Source organism: Pteropus vampyrus, unplaced genomic scaffold (genome assembly GCF_000151845.1).
Source record: "Pteropus vampyrus isolate Shadow unplaced genomic scaffold, Pvam_2.0 Scaffold310, whole genome shotgun sequence".
Lineage (NCBI taxonomy): Eukaryota > Metazoa > Chordata > Mammalia > Chiroptera > Pteropodidae > Pteropus > Pteropus vampyrus.
This window is the reverse complement of record NW_011889091.1, coordinates 985,490-1,003,920: the sequence shown is the minus strand read 5'-3', so window position 1 is coordinate 1,003,920 and position 18,431 is coordinate 985,490. Positions and strand designations below refer to the sequence as shown.

The window sequence follows — 18,431 nt, the reverse complement described above, 5'->3', positions numbered from 1 at the left end:
ATAATCACCTTTGTTTTGGAAAGGACTCAGGTTTTCTTGCAGCTATAATATATGTTCTATTTGTGTTTATTTCAAAGAGAAAAGGAAGAGTGGAGAACTGTTACTATTGACCTTACAGAGGCTGTTTAAAAGGTAGTTTTTGAGGCTAACCAACCTTCAAAGGGCAATAAAAAGAGGAGCTTGCTCATTTTAAAGCTCAATAGATTAGTCTTAATTTATTATGTAAATTACATGGGTACTATCTCTGGAAGGTCCCTTTATATCCAAATATGCTGCCTTATCCTATAATGGCTTTGTTCTGATCAGTAATCAAGGTATATACAAAATCAGTACTAGAAAAGATCTTGGTAGTATAATCCAGTCCTTTGGTTTTACACATAGGTAAAACAAAAGGCCAGAAAAGAGACTAAACTTCAGCAGAAGTTCCTAAGGAGTAGAGGGAAAGCGGAATTAAATCTTAAAATTTTTCCTGTAAGTATAGAGATGGTACAGGTGAACTTTGTAAAGTAAGCAGTTTTGTGATATTTTAAAAAAACCTACTCTTAAGTATATTTAATATCTATGTAACAAAAGTGGTTTGATGCAGCTATTTAAAGAATTTTTTGGATCTGGATTAAACATTCTTTACTTTCTCAGACTTGAAAGCTGATATTCCTATTAATAACTAGAACAAACATTTTAATAATATAGGAATGTTTTAATATGTCACTTTAAAATCAGATTTCAAAATATCTGTCAAGGTAAACAACTTATCTTTCCTTATGTTTACTCAATGTACCTGTGTTAAAATAATTTGGAAACACTTCTGTTAGGTATAAAGAAAGCCAAATATCAATGAAGATATTTTTATTTCCTTACATAAATAAAATAATCAGCTATTATAATTCTTTATTAAAATACATTAACAGTATTATATCAATAATGGTTTAATAGTAGCTAATTAAGACTTGATTATGACATCTATTGAAAATCTAAACCAGATATTTTTAAAATAGCCTAAAACTAAGCATCATATTTATGAAAAAGTACTCAAAATTTTAATTGTCCAGAAGTCATATGAATACTGGGAACTTGTACTTGTGGGGGAAAGGTCAGCTGAATTTTGTTTTATTTGTTTTGAAGTTGAAGGTCAGATTTTAACTTTAAAGCCAGTTTTGATTTATAAAACCTTTAGAGATTTTGTTAACTTACGACTGTCTCCCCAAGAAAAATCATACAGTCTTATCATTCATTTCACATTCTAGTTCAGCACCTTCATTTCAGAGGTAAGGAATCATGCCCAGAAGTAATATGTCTGGCACTAAGTGATCTCAGTAGCTGACTTAGGCTTACCCAGAACCCTGGTGTAGCCTATGATGTTACAGGATAGCTCAAGGGGTAGGCAATGATAGAAGTTGTATAGGATAAACAGAATGAGAGAAAACAAATATTTTAAGGAGCAGTTGTTTTACTATACACATGAATAACAAGAAGAAATGGCATGGGTATATGGGACTAAGTTAAGCATATTTTAATTTTTACACCTGAGTGACACAGGCCTAAAGAGCTGAAGACCTAGCGGTCCTCACAATAATATATAACATGAAAAATAGGAAAGTAACATCTTTATACAATAACTTGTTAGAAATGATAAGTTTGAGTGTAAAGTTGTGCGTGTCTGCGGCTCTTAAACTTGAAGATTATGTTCAGATTGGACCCTGCCCTATGTTAGATATTAAAAACAAACCAAAATCAAAACAACTTTGGTACTTAAATGGACTTCACTACCTTAAAAATTCAGAGTAATAAGTGTTGACAACAGCAATATTAAATCAAAAATAGTCAAGCACAGTGTCCCAGTGCAGGAAAAGCATATTTCATCTTCTCAAATCATTAAAAATATATAATTCCAGTTTCGTTTCTTGAGTTTGAAAATTCTATTTTCCAGATACCTAAGAAAAATGGATACCTTCTGCATTGAATCCATGTAGCAATCTGAAAAAAGAAACCAAATTCAATTATTGAAAAGCTAACTTGTAGCACATGGCAGTGCATATAGTTCTCACACCAAAAATTTTAAAATATGAAAACATCAGCAAACCTATGAAGCCCACCCACACCTCACACTAGTCATTAAAGAAACTTCCTCAACTAAACATTGGTTTAAACCACATCTTTTTGGTACTTCTTTTTTATCATAGCCTATATATCTTAAGATGAATTTGACTAAAATTGCCTTAGACCTCCACTATCCCAGACTTAAGAAATCATTGGCATTTGTTTCATTTCAACATAAGTGAACAAGAGCTATCTGGAATGAGAAGACAGATGAATAACTAATCTTACATATATGTCCATGCTTCCTCTCTGAGCCATTACCAGAGTTCAAATTAAGTATTTACATGTTGTTTTTCTCTGGATACCTACCTATGTACTTAATCAGATCCTAGTTAGCAAACTGCACATGCTTAATTATCTTGAAGAAAGTTTGTGAGAATGAAGAAAATACGATGAAATATTTTTATTTAGACCTGAGGTTATTTCCAGTTTGGCCTGTAGAAACAGGTCAGGATGTATTAAAATGTCTAAAAAAGTGAGATATAGGTACTTATAGGATTAACATCTAATTAAAACTTCAGTGGTATTACTAACCCGCCAATATAAAATATGAACCCATTTGTCTTAGTTACATAGAAGTGTGTTTAGAAAAATCAAACCAATGACTTTTGTTAATAATCTACTTTTTATTCAGCCCTTAGAATATGGAAGCCTTCAAAATGAATTGGTTGAGAGGCAAAAACTGTGCAGTATGGGATGGTTTATTAGGAAATCAAATTGTTAGTGATTAAAAACGGTGAGTACAGATTAATAATTACCTGGGTAATTTAAGCCTGATTCTGTTTTCATGAGCCTTACTAGTTTAATTCAAGAAAAACAAATTTTAGTGTACATTGCCCAGATGATTATGACACCCTTTAGGTGTGCAGAACTTGCCTCAGTCTACAAAGTAAGTATGTTACTAAACCAGCTAGAAATGATAACCAGATATGATTGTAACTGATTCTTTCATGGTTAGTCTATTTAATAATAGCTATTCTCAATAAAGAAAGAATGAACTCCAACTACATGTATTATGATCCTTCTACCTTACAGGCTACTTGAAGAGACAAACTGTTAAGACTATGAATGGGAGTTGGGGAAGGGAGCTGGAGAGGAGGAGCACACACACCACAACACACATTGACACAGAGGCTATCTCCAGGCTAGGACTGTTATTTACTACTGTTCTTAAAATGTTCATTCTGCTGCAGCTAACTAGCCTCTATCTTCTACACCAAATACTATTCCATGCCATGGAAGTGCTATGCAATAACTCCCAGGTAGCACCTTATACTGCTTGAAAGCCTTTAAATCTCTAATCTGAAGGTGTCACAGTAAAGAAATGTAAACATTTAAGAAAAGAAAAATGTAATTACCTGATGAAGTCATCTATGTCCATGGAACGGGCCCGCTTGTCACTAAAACCTGTGCTGGTTAGGATTTGCTGTATTTTATCTGCTATGCTGAAATCTTCTGGTATTATCTATCAATATAAGATTCGTAATAAATGAACAACATATCTTTAATGAAGTCACCTCGACTCTTTTTTTTAGCTCAGTAAGTCAAAATAGTCATCATCCATCTGTTCATGACAGTTTAGAAAACCTATATGTGCAGATAAGACTTGGATCTCTAATTTGTTAAGTGGCTGATCTTTTAGCACATACCAAATGCTCAGAAGACCTTGAATGAGTTAATGTATATTGCCCTTTTTCTTAAAATTTCTAAAATAGTTATCAGTTTCAGGCTTCACAAAGTACTTCATAGCATAAAATAATTAGATCTGTAAACTAGATTTTAAAGCAATTGTTACTCCTTTAACACATTTTCTTGGCACAAATCTCATTTTACCAGCTAATTTTTCTCAAAGAGGACCTCTCCAACCCATGAGAATGTTAAATATACTTCACATCTTTCAAACAAAGATTTTTTTAATCCAGCTTAATATTTTCTAAGGCAGATATTTAATGAGTTTGTTCATAAAAGAAAATGGAGGTAGCAATGTGGTACATTAAACTATGTAAGATCTGAATCCAAAAATACAAAGGAAATTTGCTTTTATCTGCTCTTTAATTAATTTAAAAGAAAAGTTATCAAACATTACATAGTCATTCTATACAGGTATATGTATGAGGTCACAGACAAAATCAGTTAAAGAAAATGTTGCACAAGTTAAGGGGCATGAGGTTCACAACTGGAAATCTGCTATTCAGTCTATATTCTAATTTCAATTTCTGGGTATTAAAAAAAGTTACTAAGAAATGGTAACTTTATAATTGCTATATGAGCAACAAACAAGAAGGGATAGTCACAATTATTTCAAGCTGTGCAAGCTACACAAGCCTAAACCTTTCAGGAAATTATGACTCAGTTGAATCTGGCTCAATAAAGTAAACAGAGTGAAGTAATGAAGGCTGCTCATATCCGTTGCACAGGATATACATCAGCACTGACCTGTTAGAGTTAAAGCTGTGCTAGTTATATATTACATGCTGTCTTTTAAGGATCTTATGGAATGTACAAAATGAATTTTGTAATGATAGATGAAAAAGGAATAGACATTTTAAAACAAATTGAAAGCACAGAGAAATGTTCTGCTTACAGTATTATGGATCGAACAGTGAATTCGGTAGTTTTTTTCCAACAGCTGCTGTACTGCACTTGACCTGCAGCATAAATAAATGACATCACTATTATTATTCCAAAATGAGAGATTATTAATAATTTCCTTTCAGTTTAAGATTAAATCTATGTTTTATATGGCAAAATTAAGAAACTAAAAAATGTATTTAATATTTACACTTACAAAATGATCAAACTACGTAGTTATGTTTAAAAGTCCTAATGAACATCTCATATTTTAAAGAAATTCTAGATTCCACAAAACATCACCTCAAAAAAAAAAAAAAGCTAAAATTAAGGCTTTCATCTTCTTTCGCCCTTAGTACCCAAATGCTATTATATTTTTCCAAGTTAATAAAACTGTACAAATCTTAAATGTGGCAGGGGTCCATCATTCCTCCATTTTTCCAAGGAAAAATTAGGCAGTTGTGTGATCAACTTTTTTTTCTTTTTACCAAAAAATTTGATCTAACTCCCAACTCCAGGAACTTAGCACAGTATCTGGAACTCTGGTCCTTCATGCATTTTAGATTAGTGAAATACTTACTTAAATGCAGCAGACAGTGTCTTGTTTTTCCTAACAAAGGTGATCCTTACTAGGCCATCCCATTCCTGAAATAGAAGATGGATATTTCCTTAAAAATATCAAACTTCTTTCCTAGGCCTGCTAGGTATTATTTTGTCTTTTAATACATAAAAATGAAAGGAATCTTCTGTAGTGATGAAAATGTTCTGTATCTTGATCTGGCTGACACATATGCAGAAGTAAGATGTATACCTTTTTGAACTTGTGTATACCTCACTGAGTATTTTATCCTCACTTTAAAAATTTTTTTAAATTTTTCTAATTTTAAAAATTAGAAAAAATATATAACTGTTCCACATCTAAACAAAGAACAACATGGCATTTTGGCATGTAAGTGTCATTTTTAAAAAACATGATTCAAAACAGGTTAGAATATATCCTTTGCAATACACCTTGAAGGAGTAACTGACAAGCCACTCCATTTACCTCCAGTTATTGACCACACAAGCAATTGTTTGATCCAAAGTGATTGCAGTAAGGTAGCATATCAAGTAACCTGGCTTTCCTGTGTTTAAATCGCAAAAATAGAATTTTGATTAAAATGTATTACCCATAATATTACTCTTAACAGTTACTTTCATTTTATTGTTTTCCATGTCTTATTCAAATAGAGATGTTTTCCACAGCTATTATCTTCAGCAAAATGCAGTGGCATTCTAATCTCTTTACCTTTTGCAAACATTTTCCACGCTTTTTTTGTGGTCTTCATAACTATCTTGAGTCAAATTATTCCACCTTTTCCATCAAGGGATGTATCATAATTAATATTTTCCTGTTAGGACATTTAAGTTGACTCAGTACTTCTGGTCCTATAGGTATACATCTTCCAGCATGGACTTTCTTTCTCCTTTATTGAATGACCCAGTATTTTGATCTCACCTGAAAATTGATAGGTGGTGGTGGATTCTTAGGTTCAAGTCTTACAACACTGGATTCCACCTTGGGTGGTGGTCTGAAGTTATTCTTTCCAACCTGTTAATTATAAAGTGTTTAAGTAGTCCTCTCAAAAATATAAATTAGTAATCAAATATGTTCTCATAGAAGGCACAGCTAGATGATCAAGGATGAGTTAAGTCACATTATTTCAATAATAGTTACTTACTTTCATCAGATGGTCCACACGTGCTAACAGTTGTGTATTAATTGAGAGTCTACAGTATAACTTATCTCCAGGTTTTGCAACCAGTCGGAGAGCAAATTCTCTTTGAAACATAAGTATAGCACATCTGAAAAGACAGCAGAAAGGAATAAGAAAAATGGTCACTTTATTAATTTATTTGAACTTTAATAGATTTTCTTGGCCAGGAAATAGAGCAAAGCAGTATCTATGGTTCATGGCAATTAGTCCAGCAGGTTAGAAGGTAGAACACTTAGCTTTATTACCACAAAATGATCCAGTTAGCCTTTTAATTTTATAATGGCTGCACTTCTCATCCCTTCCAAATGCAACTCCTCAATGATCAGATGAGAAAGTATTTCAGATCAACAGTAGTCTATCACCCTTTCTAGGAAGACAAAACCAAACCAAAAGTGGCTCAGTAGACAAACTATATTCACGGGGTAGCTAACACCCTTATGGTAGAGCTGAGGTAAGACAGGTAGGTTGTGAAATCAGGGTCCCGATTTAACAGGTTAAGAAACATGGACTTTTTATTCAAGAAATGGAGAGGTTTTTGGAGGAAGCTTGAACAGATCATCTTTAAAGCTGGTTTCAACTTTCAAACTTTTTTGATCACACGTTGCACTAAAAAAAAATCTGACATTGTAACCCAGGCCACAAATATCTCTATGTATATGTTTATGTAACTCAAACAAAACTTTTATAAAGCTATAATCAGTAGGACCACAGGCAATGTATGCCCACTGACACATTCTATTCAATGTCATGACTTACTGACATTCTACTCTATTCCATTTTTAAAAAATGACAGTCGTGACTCATTAAATTTATTTTATAACCACTAAGGGGTTTTTGACTTGAAGTTTGAAAATCATTGTTATAGAATGTACTAGAAGCAACTTAGATGGCCACTACAATTGTCTAGACATAAGGTAATAAGAGGTCTAACCTGGGCTAATGGCAAAAGGATGAGAAAATAAGGAAAGGTCCTTTGGTCTCAGAAGCAGAACTAACTTACAGTATACCTCCCCCAAGTAACTGTCAATTGAAAAAAGAAAAAAGTAAAATCTCCACGAAAATCGGTATTTTCTACAAAACAAATTGTCCAGTAGTTTTTCAACTGAATTAATTTTAATCTTTGGCTGTCTGTGTTTGTGGTCTAAACTGTCAGTCTAAGATTTGGCAGTAATTTTGGTGTTTGTCAACAAACCTGAAAAAAGGTCGGTGCAGCAACAGCTTGAAGACAAAAGGAGAAGAGATCTGTAAGAGAATTAACTAGTTATTTCTGGGAAAGACACACCAGAGAAACATTTAGTATAATGTTAAAAACATACCTGATAAGGCAAATTTGCCACACAAGCATCAAAGAATGGCAAATCTGTTTTCAACACATCACCCACCATTACTTGAAGTTTGCTGGCCAGAGGCCTGATAATAAGAAAAAAGTAATTAGAATAATATTCTTTTATGAGATTGAACTGCACTTTAATTCTGTTATGAATACTCACGTGCCCTGAACTCTTTTGTGAAGTTCTGCTACTAGCCTTGGGTCAAGTTCACAGGCAATTACCTAAATTAAAAAAAAAAAAATTAGGGTAATTATGGAGTATAAAACTTTTATCTCAACAGTAATTCTTATGTGATTTGTATGAATTAAACCTCTTTTTCCCAATTCTACCATCAATATTCCTTTCATTATTCTCTACAATTTCGAACAACAAGAAACATCACCCAGAAAAGTGGACAACGAGATTACATGAGAGTTCTACCTAAATGACTGACAGAATTATCATGCTCGTCTGGCTTCATGGTTTATAACTGCACAGATGAAAAAGAAACAAAATGTCTGGGTAGTAAACGTTCTTAGAAGCATACACGACAACCGCCCCAAGAATGAGTATATCATTTTTCTCATCTATTAAGTCCAGAATACATAGCATTGATAACTTCTCAAGTAAAGAAAAGGGATACCAGATAAGGCTGAAATTGTCTTTTAAATTCAATATCAGCTGAGGTTTTAATTACTCCCAGGAAGACCATGTCTACAGAGTAGACATAGGTCCTACTTAGTCCGTTTGGCTCCTGGATCCTCTCTCAGCTGTCTCTGTACCCTGTAGGGTGATGCAGTCCAGCTCCCTCACCCTCTGACTTCTGGTAGGAATTTGTCAATGAAAGGTTCCAGCATTATAGGGTGCAAGGGTAGAAGCTGTAAATTTCCTAATGCCTGCCCATGCCTTGCAGATGTTCTAGCAGTGGCTGTGTTCTCCTCTTCAATGGCTCCATAACACAGTTCCCTCTTCTTATCACTTGAGGCTGTAGATGGCAACTGTTATCTGCTGTTGCTAGTCTCTGGGTGTTTCACTAATGCTTACTGGTTCCCTTTAACTCCATTCCCACATTTTGTCAATAGTCTCCATTAAACTTTCTTCAGATAAGTTCTTTAAAATGTGCTGCCTACTTCCACCAGAGGACACAACAGTGGTTCCATTTAATTAGAAACTGGGTCATCCAAAGTGTTTAAGTAGTCCTCTCAAAAATATAAACTAGTAATCAAATATGTTCTCATAGAAGGCACAGCTAGATGATCAAGGATGAGTTAAGTCACATTTCAATAATAGTTACTTACTTTCATCAGATGGTCCACACGTGCTAACAGTTGTGTATTAATTGAGAGTCTACAGTATAACTTATCTCCAGGTTTTGCAACTAGTCGGAGAGCAAATTCTCTTTGAAACATAAGTATAGCACATCTGAAAAGACAGCAGAAAGGAATAAGAAAAATGGTCACTTTATTAATTTATTTGAACTTTAATAGATTTTCTTGGCCAGGAAATAGAGCAAAGCAGTATCTATGGTTCATGGCAATTAGTCCAGCAGGTTAGAAGGTAGAACACTTAGCTTTATTACCACAAAATGATCCAGTTAGCCTTTTAATTTTATAATGGCTGCACTTCTCATCCCTTCCAAATGCAACTCCTCAATGATCAGATGAGAAAGTATTTCAGATCAACAGTAGTCTATCACCCTTTCTAGGAAGACAAAACCAAACCAAAAGTGGCTCAGTAGACAAACTATATTCACGGGGTAGCTAACACCCTTATGGTAGAGCTGAGGTAAGACAGGTAGGTTGTGAAATCAGGGTCCCGATTTAACAGGTTAAGAAACATGGACTTTTTATTCAAGAAATGGAGAGGTTTTTGGAGGAAGCTTGAACAGATCATCTTTAAAGCTGGTTTCAACTTTCAAACTTTTTTGATCACACGTTGCACTAAAAAAAAATCTGACATTGTAACCCAGGCCACAAATATCTCTATGTATATGTTTATGTAACTCAAACAAAACTTTTATAAAGCTATAATCAGTAGGACCACAGGCAATGTATGCCCACTGACACATTCTATTCAATGTCATGACTTACTGACATTCTACTCTATTCCATTTTTAAAAAATGACAGTCGTGACTCATTAAATTTATTTTATAACCACTAAGGGGTTTTTGACTTGAAGTTTGAAAATCATTGTTATAGAATGTACTAGAAGCAACTTAGATGGCCACTACAATTGTCTAGACATAAGGTAATAAGAGGTCTAACCTGGGCTAATGGCAAAAGGATGAGAAAATAAGGAAAGGTCCTTTGGTCTCAGAAGCAGAACTAACTTACAGTATACCTCCCCCAAGTAACTGTCAATTGAAAAAAGAAAAAAGTAAAATCTCCACGAAAATCGGTATTTTCTACAAAACAAATTGTCCAGTAGTTTTTCAACTGAATTAATTTTAATCTTTGGCTGTCTGTGTTTGTGGTCTAAACTGTCAGTCTAAGATTTGGCAGTAATTTTGGTGTTTGTCAACAAACCTGAAAAAAGGTCGGTGCAGCAACAGCTTGAAGACAAAAGGAGAAGAGATCTGTAAGAGAATTAACTAGTTATTTCTGGGAAAGACACACCAGAGAAACATTTAGTATAATGTTAAAAACATACCTGATAAGGCAAATTTGCCACACAAGCATCAAAGAATGGCAAATCTGTTTTCAACACATCACCCACCATTACTTGAAGTTTGCTGGCCAGAGGCCTGATAATAAGAAAAAAGTAATTAGAATAATATTCTTTTATGAGATTGAACTGCACTTTAATTCTGTTATGAATACTCACGTGCCCTGAACTCTTTTGTGAAGTTCTGCTACTAGCCTTGGGTCAAGTTCACAGGCAATTACCTAAATTAAAAAAAAAAAAATTAGGGTAATTATGGAGTATAAAACTTTTATCTCAACAGTAATTCTTATGTGATTTGTATGAATTAAACCTCTTTTTCCCAATTCTACCATCAATATTCCTTTCATTATTCTCTACAATTTCGAACAACAAGAAACATCACCCAGAAAAGTGGACAACGAGATTACATGAGAGTTCTACCTAAATGACTGACAGAATTATCATGCTCGTCTGGCTTCATGGTTTATAACTGCACAGATGAAAAAGAAACAAAATGTCTGGGTAGTAAACGTTCTTAGAAGCATACACGACAACCGCCCCAAGAATGAGTATATCATTTTTCTCATCTATTAAGTCCAGAATACATAGCATTGATAACTTCTCAAGTAAAGAAAAGGGATACCAGATAAGGCTGAAATTGTCTTTTAAATTCAATATCAGCTGAGGTTTTAATTACTCCCAGGAAGACCATGTCTACAGAGTAGACATAGGTCCTACTTAGTCCGTTTGGCTCCTGGATCCTCTCTCAGCTGTCTCTGTACCCTGTAGGGTGATGCAGTCCAGCTCCCTCACCCTCTGACTTCTGGTAGGAATTTGTCAATGAAAGGTTCCAGCATTATAGGGTGCAAGGGTAGAAGCTGTAAATTTCCTAATGCCTGCCCATGCCTTGCAGATGTTCTAGCAGTGGCTGTGTTCTCCTCTTCAATGGCTCCATAACACAGTTCCCTCTTCTTATCACTTGAGGCTGTAGATGGCAACTGTTATCTGCTGTTGCTAGTCTCTGGGTGTTTCACTAATGCTTACTGGTTCCCTTTAACTCCATTCCCACATTTTGTCAATAGTCTCCATTAAACTTTCTTCAGATAAGTTCTTTAAAATGTGCTGCCTACTTCCACCAGAGGACACAACAGTGGTTCCATTTAATTAGAAACTGGGTCATCCAAAAGACAAAGACAGTACTATCAGCAGCCAGGTGACACCCCAATCTCCGAAGCCTATGCTCCAACTCTTCATATCTCCTCTTCCAAAGTTCTAGGTTCCAATATCTCCAACCTCCTTACTTTATTTCCCCGAGCCTCGAGGTGGTAGCTGCTCTTTGGAATTACTTTTCTTGGGTTTCCTCAATGTTCTCATTTCATTCTTCTAGTTCTGTAACAATCATGTAATCAGTTCCCTATACTACTTTCCCTGTATTGAAATGTCTAATGTGATTTCTGTTTTCCTGATATAGCTCATATTTTTTCTTTTAATCCATTTTTAAAAATTGAGATATAATTAACATATAACATTAGTTTCAGTTGTACAACATAATAATAATATATGTGTATACACTGCAAGATGTCTATCCAGCACTACAGTTACAAAATTTTTTGTCTTGTGATAACTTTTAAGATCTACTCTCTTAGCAAGCTTCAAACAAACAAAACATACAGTACAGTTTTGTTAACTATAGTCACCATGGTGTCTATTACATTCTCGGGACTTCTTTATTATAACTGGAAGTTTGTACCTTTTGACCACCTTCACTGATTTCACCCATATTTTCTAAGACAAAGTTTCTAGCAAAGAATCAAGAGTAACTGTTAAAATAATAGCAATTAATTAAAAGATTTATATGGGTAAACCACCTGAGCTTACTCATGTAGTCATTTCTAATTCTAAACTCTAAATATTCTTTTTACCTTTTTTGCCTTTTCTAGCAACTTAACAGTCATATTGCCAGTTCCAGGTCCAACTTCCAGCACCACATCAGTTGGTCTTAAGGCAGCCTATAAGCAAACACAACCACTTCAGCTTCACTGGCACATCTCAATACATAATTTAACTTACACCTGAACAGCTTTGCTCAAAAGCACTCAATTAAGAGATTTTATACTTATTTCATTTTTAGGAGATTCATTCATGATCTATGTGCTTAACTAATTTATTCCATTAACATTTGATGCAAGTGGAAATGTAAGATCTCTCCTAACTTGGGACAATAGTTAGAAGTCAGAAAATTTTAGGAGTCAGAAAAGCGGGAGAGCATTTCTGGGACTGGCATTTTACTTTCTACCTTGGAAATGATTCTGATAGCATCTTATTAACAACTCTGTTATCGACAAGTTCAAACTGGAAAATAACGACCTTGTTGAGAACCATAGTGTGTTGTACCAGAATTCTTCAATTCTCAACCCATGTATGGTTTCAGGAATGCAGGAATACCTAGAAATTGTAAGTAAAAGTGGGTGTTTGTATGCATACAGCTGTGTTATTTTGGGTCCCCAGCTTTCATCAGATGCTCAGAGGAATCCATGAGCCAAAAAGGTTAAAAATTCTCATTTTGCCAACAACAGGAAGTCAAGGTGGGATCCTCTGACTATGTAAAGCTCTTTCTACAGCTCCAGGATGCTTCCTTTGTAGCCATGAAAGTAATCTGCACCACCTACATTTCATGTCCTAGCACCCAATCATCTGTAACAATAAGAGACCACGCAGGAAGAATACTCTAAAGAGTTTATATGTGGAGCTGGATTGTACCATACAAGTTTCTCGGGGCAAACAAACTTTCTATGATGTCTGTTTAGACATTATCTTTAGGCTCTGGAGTAAATAAAAACTAACAGTCATAGATAGTGCCTAGAAAAAGTGATTTTGAATAGAATAATCATCTAGAATTGAACAAATGTCCAGCTATAAAGTAAATAATTTATAGAAAGAAAAAGGATTTGGAGCCAGTAGAAACCCAGACCCACAGAATAAAGCAAATCATGCAGAAGACAAGCTTGTGAATCCTAGACAATTCTTCAATTCATTCAACAATTATTTATAGAGCATCTATTTTGTGTCAGGCCCCCTCTCTGTGCTTAAATATCCCTAAGAATAAAATAAATAACCCAATAACTACCTTTCCTCTTTCACACCCACCTTCTCAATAATGCTGTTAACAATGAGAGGATTTTTCAAAATGTGCTGCCCAATCCCCGTGTTGAACATGAGTCCTGAAAGAAACAAGAAACAGCTTTAATTTCCCAACTGAAATTAGATAGTAGACCGTTCCGGAGCAGAAAACAGGTTGGTGAGCGGAAGATACCTGCTCCAACAAGCGGCACCAAATATCATGTTTCGAGCCGAAACCCACACTCTGTTTAAGTCAATCCCTTTGGTGGACAGGAACCCAGAGGCAGCGCGCTGGGCCTGCAGCCGGCGCCCCAGGAACCTCGGGCTTGCGCGCTGAGCGCGGGCCCGGCCAGCCTCACTGCCCCAGCCCAGACCTCGGTCTTGCCGGAAGACTCGACTCGACCCGACCCCAGCTCCCTCCTGGCTGTCCTCACCTCCCGCGCTCTTCAGGTCCCGGCGCAGTTCCTGGCGCGCGCGGCGGCGACCGCTCGCCCCTGACTTGATCTTCGGCATCTCTGAAGGCAGCGGGCCCACAAGGCCCACGAAGTCAGCGAGGACCAAAGCCGGCTACCTGGAGTCACCGCACCACGTGGGAACCTCCGCCCGCAACTTCCACTGTACTCCCGGCTACGAGGGAGAGGGGCGAGGACCCGTCACGCCCCGTTCGCTCTGGGCTCCGCCTCCAGAAAGGGGGCCAACTTTGGAGCCCAGTAACCGCGGGAAATTGTAGTCGCGAGCTAGAGAGAAGTCTAACCTCGCGAGCCTACAGATCCCGGAAGGCACCGCGCTACCGATTCTGGCGGTTTGGATTGGCTAGTTTAGAATTGGGGGCGGAGCCTGTCGTGCCTGTGCCCACCCCGTTGGTTCAACAGGTTTCGGTGGAGATTGATGTTATGTAATGTGATTAGGCTTTGTGGATGCTGTGTCAAGCCGGGTTCCAGGATCGCTGAAGTCCAGAAAAGGTTTCTTTCTGTCACGTGCTTCGCTCCTGTTTCCTAGCAGTTTTGGGGTGGGAAACCCAGCACCTTGGGATGAGGAGTTTGCTCCTTTGGGGGAGTGTTCCCCTTCTGGCGTTGTGGAAAGGAACTCCAAGAGTACAGTAAGTGTCTAGTGCCACTAGGGCTACTAGTTGCCTCGCTTCCTTTTATGCCCTGTTATTCATTTCCCAAACGTTTACTGCGCTCTAGTTAGGTATTAAACACTGCCGGGTGCTGGAGATTCAAAGTTAAATAGTTTATTCCACAGTTTATGTCAGTGTGAAGAAAACAGTAAAGCAAAGGAGAAAGAGATCCACGTGGAGGGTGGGAGAGGCTATTTTAAGTAGCATGGGAGACAAAAAGTCCAAAACTCAGTAAATGTGGTAATTGGTATGCATTGGGTATTGTGGTAGGACAACGTATCCAACTATAAGCTCCATGAGTACGAGGTCCATGTCACTTTTGCCTGCCAGTGTATTGGCTTTCAGTTTTTAATGTTTCTGTATGTACCCAATTTCCTTGAAGAAACAGTTTTTTTTCTGTCATTAACAAAGATGACTTTTCCCTGTACAATTTGTGTGTGCATTTCCAAGCCTTGGTCTTTCTTTGCTGTAGTTTTAACTCAGGCAAAAACTTGTATACCCTAGTAGCATCTTCTACTACCTAGTTCATTCCATTACTCATCAGTATATTCCACAATTCTGGAGAATCTAGTGTGCCAGCCACTGTATCAGATGTTAGGAATAAAAAGGTTAACATGACATGATCCCTGCTTTTAAAGAATTATCAAGAGTGGGAGACAAATAATTGCAATAATAACACCATTTGCTGATCAGTTATGTCCCAGGTACTTTAAGTACATTATGTCATTTAACCTTTCCAAACAGTTCTCTGAAATATGTCTTATCATTATATCCATTTACAGATGAGCAAACTGGGGAATAAAAATGTTTAATATCTTGCTGAACATCACACAGTAAAAATGATAGCCTCATCTTGAATGTAGGTGTATATTCCAAAGACTGTGTGTTTTAAAAGAGGAATAGCTATGACCATAGCACTATGACTAATATTTGAGGAAACTGGGGAACATTTTCAAAATATAATATTTGAGCTGAGTCTTTAAAGGACAAACAAAAGTTAGCCAGGAAAAGGTTGGGGATTCAAAGAGGATGGCATTAACAAAGCCAAGATATAAAGATGTTTACGGAAGAAAAAGAAACTTGGTATAGCTGAGGACTAAATAGGTAAGGTAAATAGGGATTTATTGTGAAAGGGCTAAGATGTATGCTAAGGAGCAAGGGTGGTCACTGAGGAATGGTAACCATTTTGCTGTCACTGCTCCTGTCTAGGTTTGAGAGCTGCTGGGAATCACACAACAGTGAAGATAGGAGGCATTAATAGACCACATTTAGCTGAATTCTGAACCCTGCACAGCCTCTCTTCTTGAATTCCCTCTAACCTTCCTCTCCCATTCTCCATAAAGTTCTTCAAACCTTAATTCTTCTCAGTCCTCCTTCCTTGCCACCTCCCCAGCTCCTCCTCAGAAGACCTTGCCTTTTAGTTTACAGAAGGCATCTCAGCCATACTCATCTTCTTGGGTCACTGTTCTGCATACTGGGGATCGGAGCCATACTCATCTTCTTGGGTCACTGTTCTGCACACTGGGGATACAGCGATGAGCAAAGCAAAGTGGAGCTAATAATCTAGTCAGGTAAAACATTATGTCAAGAGGTGATAAGTATGAAGAAAAAGTAGAGGAGAAAGATCAAGAGTGTGAGTGTGAGAGGCTATTTTATGTAGCATAGGAGGCAATAAGAATGGAAACCAAATGATAATTTTCTTTTGGAGTAATATAACAAGACCTGGCTAGAAGAGGTGTCATATTTTAAGCCATATAAACTAAAAGAATGAAGTGAATGTGCACATTTAGCTTAGCTAGAGACTAAATTGGTGTTTGCTAGCTGTGAACCTTGAGCCAATTGCATCAGATATACTAGGACAGGTGTTATGGGCTAAATTGTTCCCTCCTTCCCCAAATTCCTATGTTGAAGCCCTAATCTCTATATTTGGAAATAGGGCTTTTAAAGAGGTGACTATTAAAATGAGGCCTTCAGGGTGTGACCTGAATTCAATCTGACTGCTGTCCTTATAAAAGGATAAAATTTGGACATACCAGGAGACACAAGGATGTGTGTGCACACTGTGAGAAGGCGACCACCTGCAAACTAAGAAGAGAGGCCTTAGGAGAAACCAGCCCTGCCGACACCTTGATCTTGGACTTCTGGCCCCCAGAACTATTAAAGAACACATTTCTGTCATTTAAGCCACCCAATCTGGGGTATTTTGTTTTTTTTATGGCAACCCTAGCAAACTAATATAGCATTAATGAGAATTCCCATTCCCAAGCCCCACTCTAAACATTCTGGATCAGAATAGGTTTGGGCCCTGGCAAATAGATTTTATCAGAACTTCTAGGAGATTCCGATGCACACTAAAGGTGGGGATTCACTACTTTTTGCACTAAAATAATGGTTGAAGAATTTCTACAGGAATGAAAATATATGGGGAAAGCTACCATCATCAATACACAGTAATTGTTCAAATAATTGGGATCACTTAGTATTCTGGCCAAATTTCATCCATTTTTTTTTTTTTTCTGTTAGTTCCAAGGCATCATTCAGAAGTGAGATAATATTGGATGCAACATGGATCCCCTGAGTCCTAGGGAATTGTGTGATGCTGAGATATGAGCTGCATTAAAGAAATGAGCTTTGGAAATTTATGCTGGAATGTATTGGTTATCTTTGCAGCTATGAATGGCTTTGTAATTATAAAAAATAATTTCATGCTTCTCTGGTTCATGTTTATATCCTTTGTTAATTAAAAATAATTATTTTTCTCAATTTGTGTGTGCATAATTGATTCATTGACGTTCTTATAGTTTTTTGTTAGTAAAATGTTTTGAAAAAGAATTATAATAGCATTTGCTCTTGTAGAAGATGCTTATTTACATTCACAGCATATTTTAAATGATAACATTTTAAATGTGCAGAGAATATAATAAAGAATAAAAATATAATGTGAGCATTTTATTGTAAAAAATATAGTTTCTTGTAACTTTTAATGTATTCAAAAGTGATAAAAACAATGTTTGAATTTCATACTTTTGACAGAGTCAGCACTGAAATATTATGTTCCTTTGAAAGGAATATAATTCACCTGAATGAGATTAAACAAAAATGAAATTGAAATCTAATTAATATCAAACTGTTTGATTTGATTAGAACAATGAAACATTATTGTGATGATATCCAAATCTAAATGCTAAAATGAAATGCTGCCTCACAAAGCTTGACAGTTTCAGAGTACCTAGAGATTTATTTTCCACTGTACTGTCTATTAACAGAAAATTTTGATGAAATTTGGCTGAAAGAAATAATGTACCTTGAATACTATGAGCAAGATTCTTCCATAGACATGTTCTGATATTTTCAGATCATAAATTTATGTCCAAAGTAACAACGACAGAAATGTAGTAAGTAAAACTAACTTTATTTTCCCTTTCTATGCATTTCCTGGGCCTCAAACATAGGACAACTACATTATAAACAAAACAAGAAAACAAACTTGCAAAGATCTTGAAAAACAAAGTAGAAAGAAATGAAAAATTTACCTGTGATCTCCCTATGCTGGAATAATGTCTATGAACATTTTGACATGTTTTATTGTTTTAGCAATATGTATTTCTAAATAGTTGAATTAATACAACGTACTGGTTTTCTTTTTCATAAAATACAGGAAAATAAAAAGCATTTTTCCAAGTTATACAGTCTTGATGACCAACATTGAAAGCTGCTACAGAAGACTTCACCTTGTGAATGCATAAGAATTTACTAAATCATTTTTATACCATTGTTGTAAAAAATAAAGCCATACACATTTTAGTGCATAC

The 18,431-nt window shown here is 36.1% G+C and overlaps 1 protein-coding gene and 1 long non-coding RNA gene across 3 annotated transcripts; one reads left to right on the top strand and one right to left on the bottom strand.

The window, feature by feature from the left end:
• Nucleotides 1-808: 808 nt before the first annotated feature.
• Nucleotides 809-14,164, bottom strand: DIMT1 (DIM1 dimethyladenosine transferase 1 homolog). 2 transcript variants are annotated; one of them, XM_011377353.2, is made up of 12 exons: nt 13,934-14,164; nt 13,527-13,600; nt 12,302-12,388; nt 10,560-10,621; nt 10,386-10,479; nt 10,262-10,311; nt 9,034-9,157; nt 6,167-6,259; nt 5,249-5,313; nt 4,682-4,745; nt 3,456-3,562; nt 809-1,974 (listed from the first exon to the last, which is right to left on the bottom strand). In XM_011377353.2, exons 1-12 carry the CDS (start codon nt 14,010-14,012, stop codon nt 1,932-1,934), a joined length of 942 nt encoding a protein of 313 aa, XP_011375655.1. In that variant the 5' UTR covers nt 14,013-14,164; the 3' UTR covers nt 809-1,931. The 2 variants fall into 2 exon arrangements, with proteins under 2 accessions (XP_011375655.1, XP_023377410.1); XM_023521642.1 differs by lacking the exons at nt 9,034-9,157; nt 10,262-10,311; nt 10,386-10,479; ... (2 more) ...; nt 13,527-13,600; nt 13,934-14,164 and adding exons at nt 6,390-6,513; nt 7,618-7,667; nt 7,742-7,835; nt 7,916-8,059.
• Nucleotides 14,165-14,328: 164 nt separating this feature from the next.
• On the top strand, nt 14,329-17,382 carry LOC111730369. Its single transcript, XR_002776658.1, has 2 exons — nt 14,329-14,598; nt 17,143-17,382. It is a non-coding gene; the product is annotated as an uncharacterized LOC111730369 (long non-coding RNA).
• The last annotated feature ends 1,049 nt before the right edge of the window (nt 17,383-18,431 follow it).

Excerpts from the sequence above, each read along its gene's own strand:
- DIMT1 (XM_011377353.2), bottom strand. The coding sequence starts at position 14,012 with ATGCCGAAGATCAAGTCAGGGGCGAGCGGTCGCCGCCGCGCGCGCCAG. Across the intron at positions 12,389-13,526 it reads TTAACAGCATTATTGAGAAG|GCTGCCTTAAGACCAACTGA; the intron begins GTGGGTGTGAAA and ends GTTTGCTTATAG. Across the intron at positions 10,480-10,559 it reads CACAAAAGAGTTCAGGGCAC|GCCTCTGGCCAGCAAACTTC; the intron begins GTGAGTATTCAT and ends TCTTATTATCAG.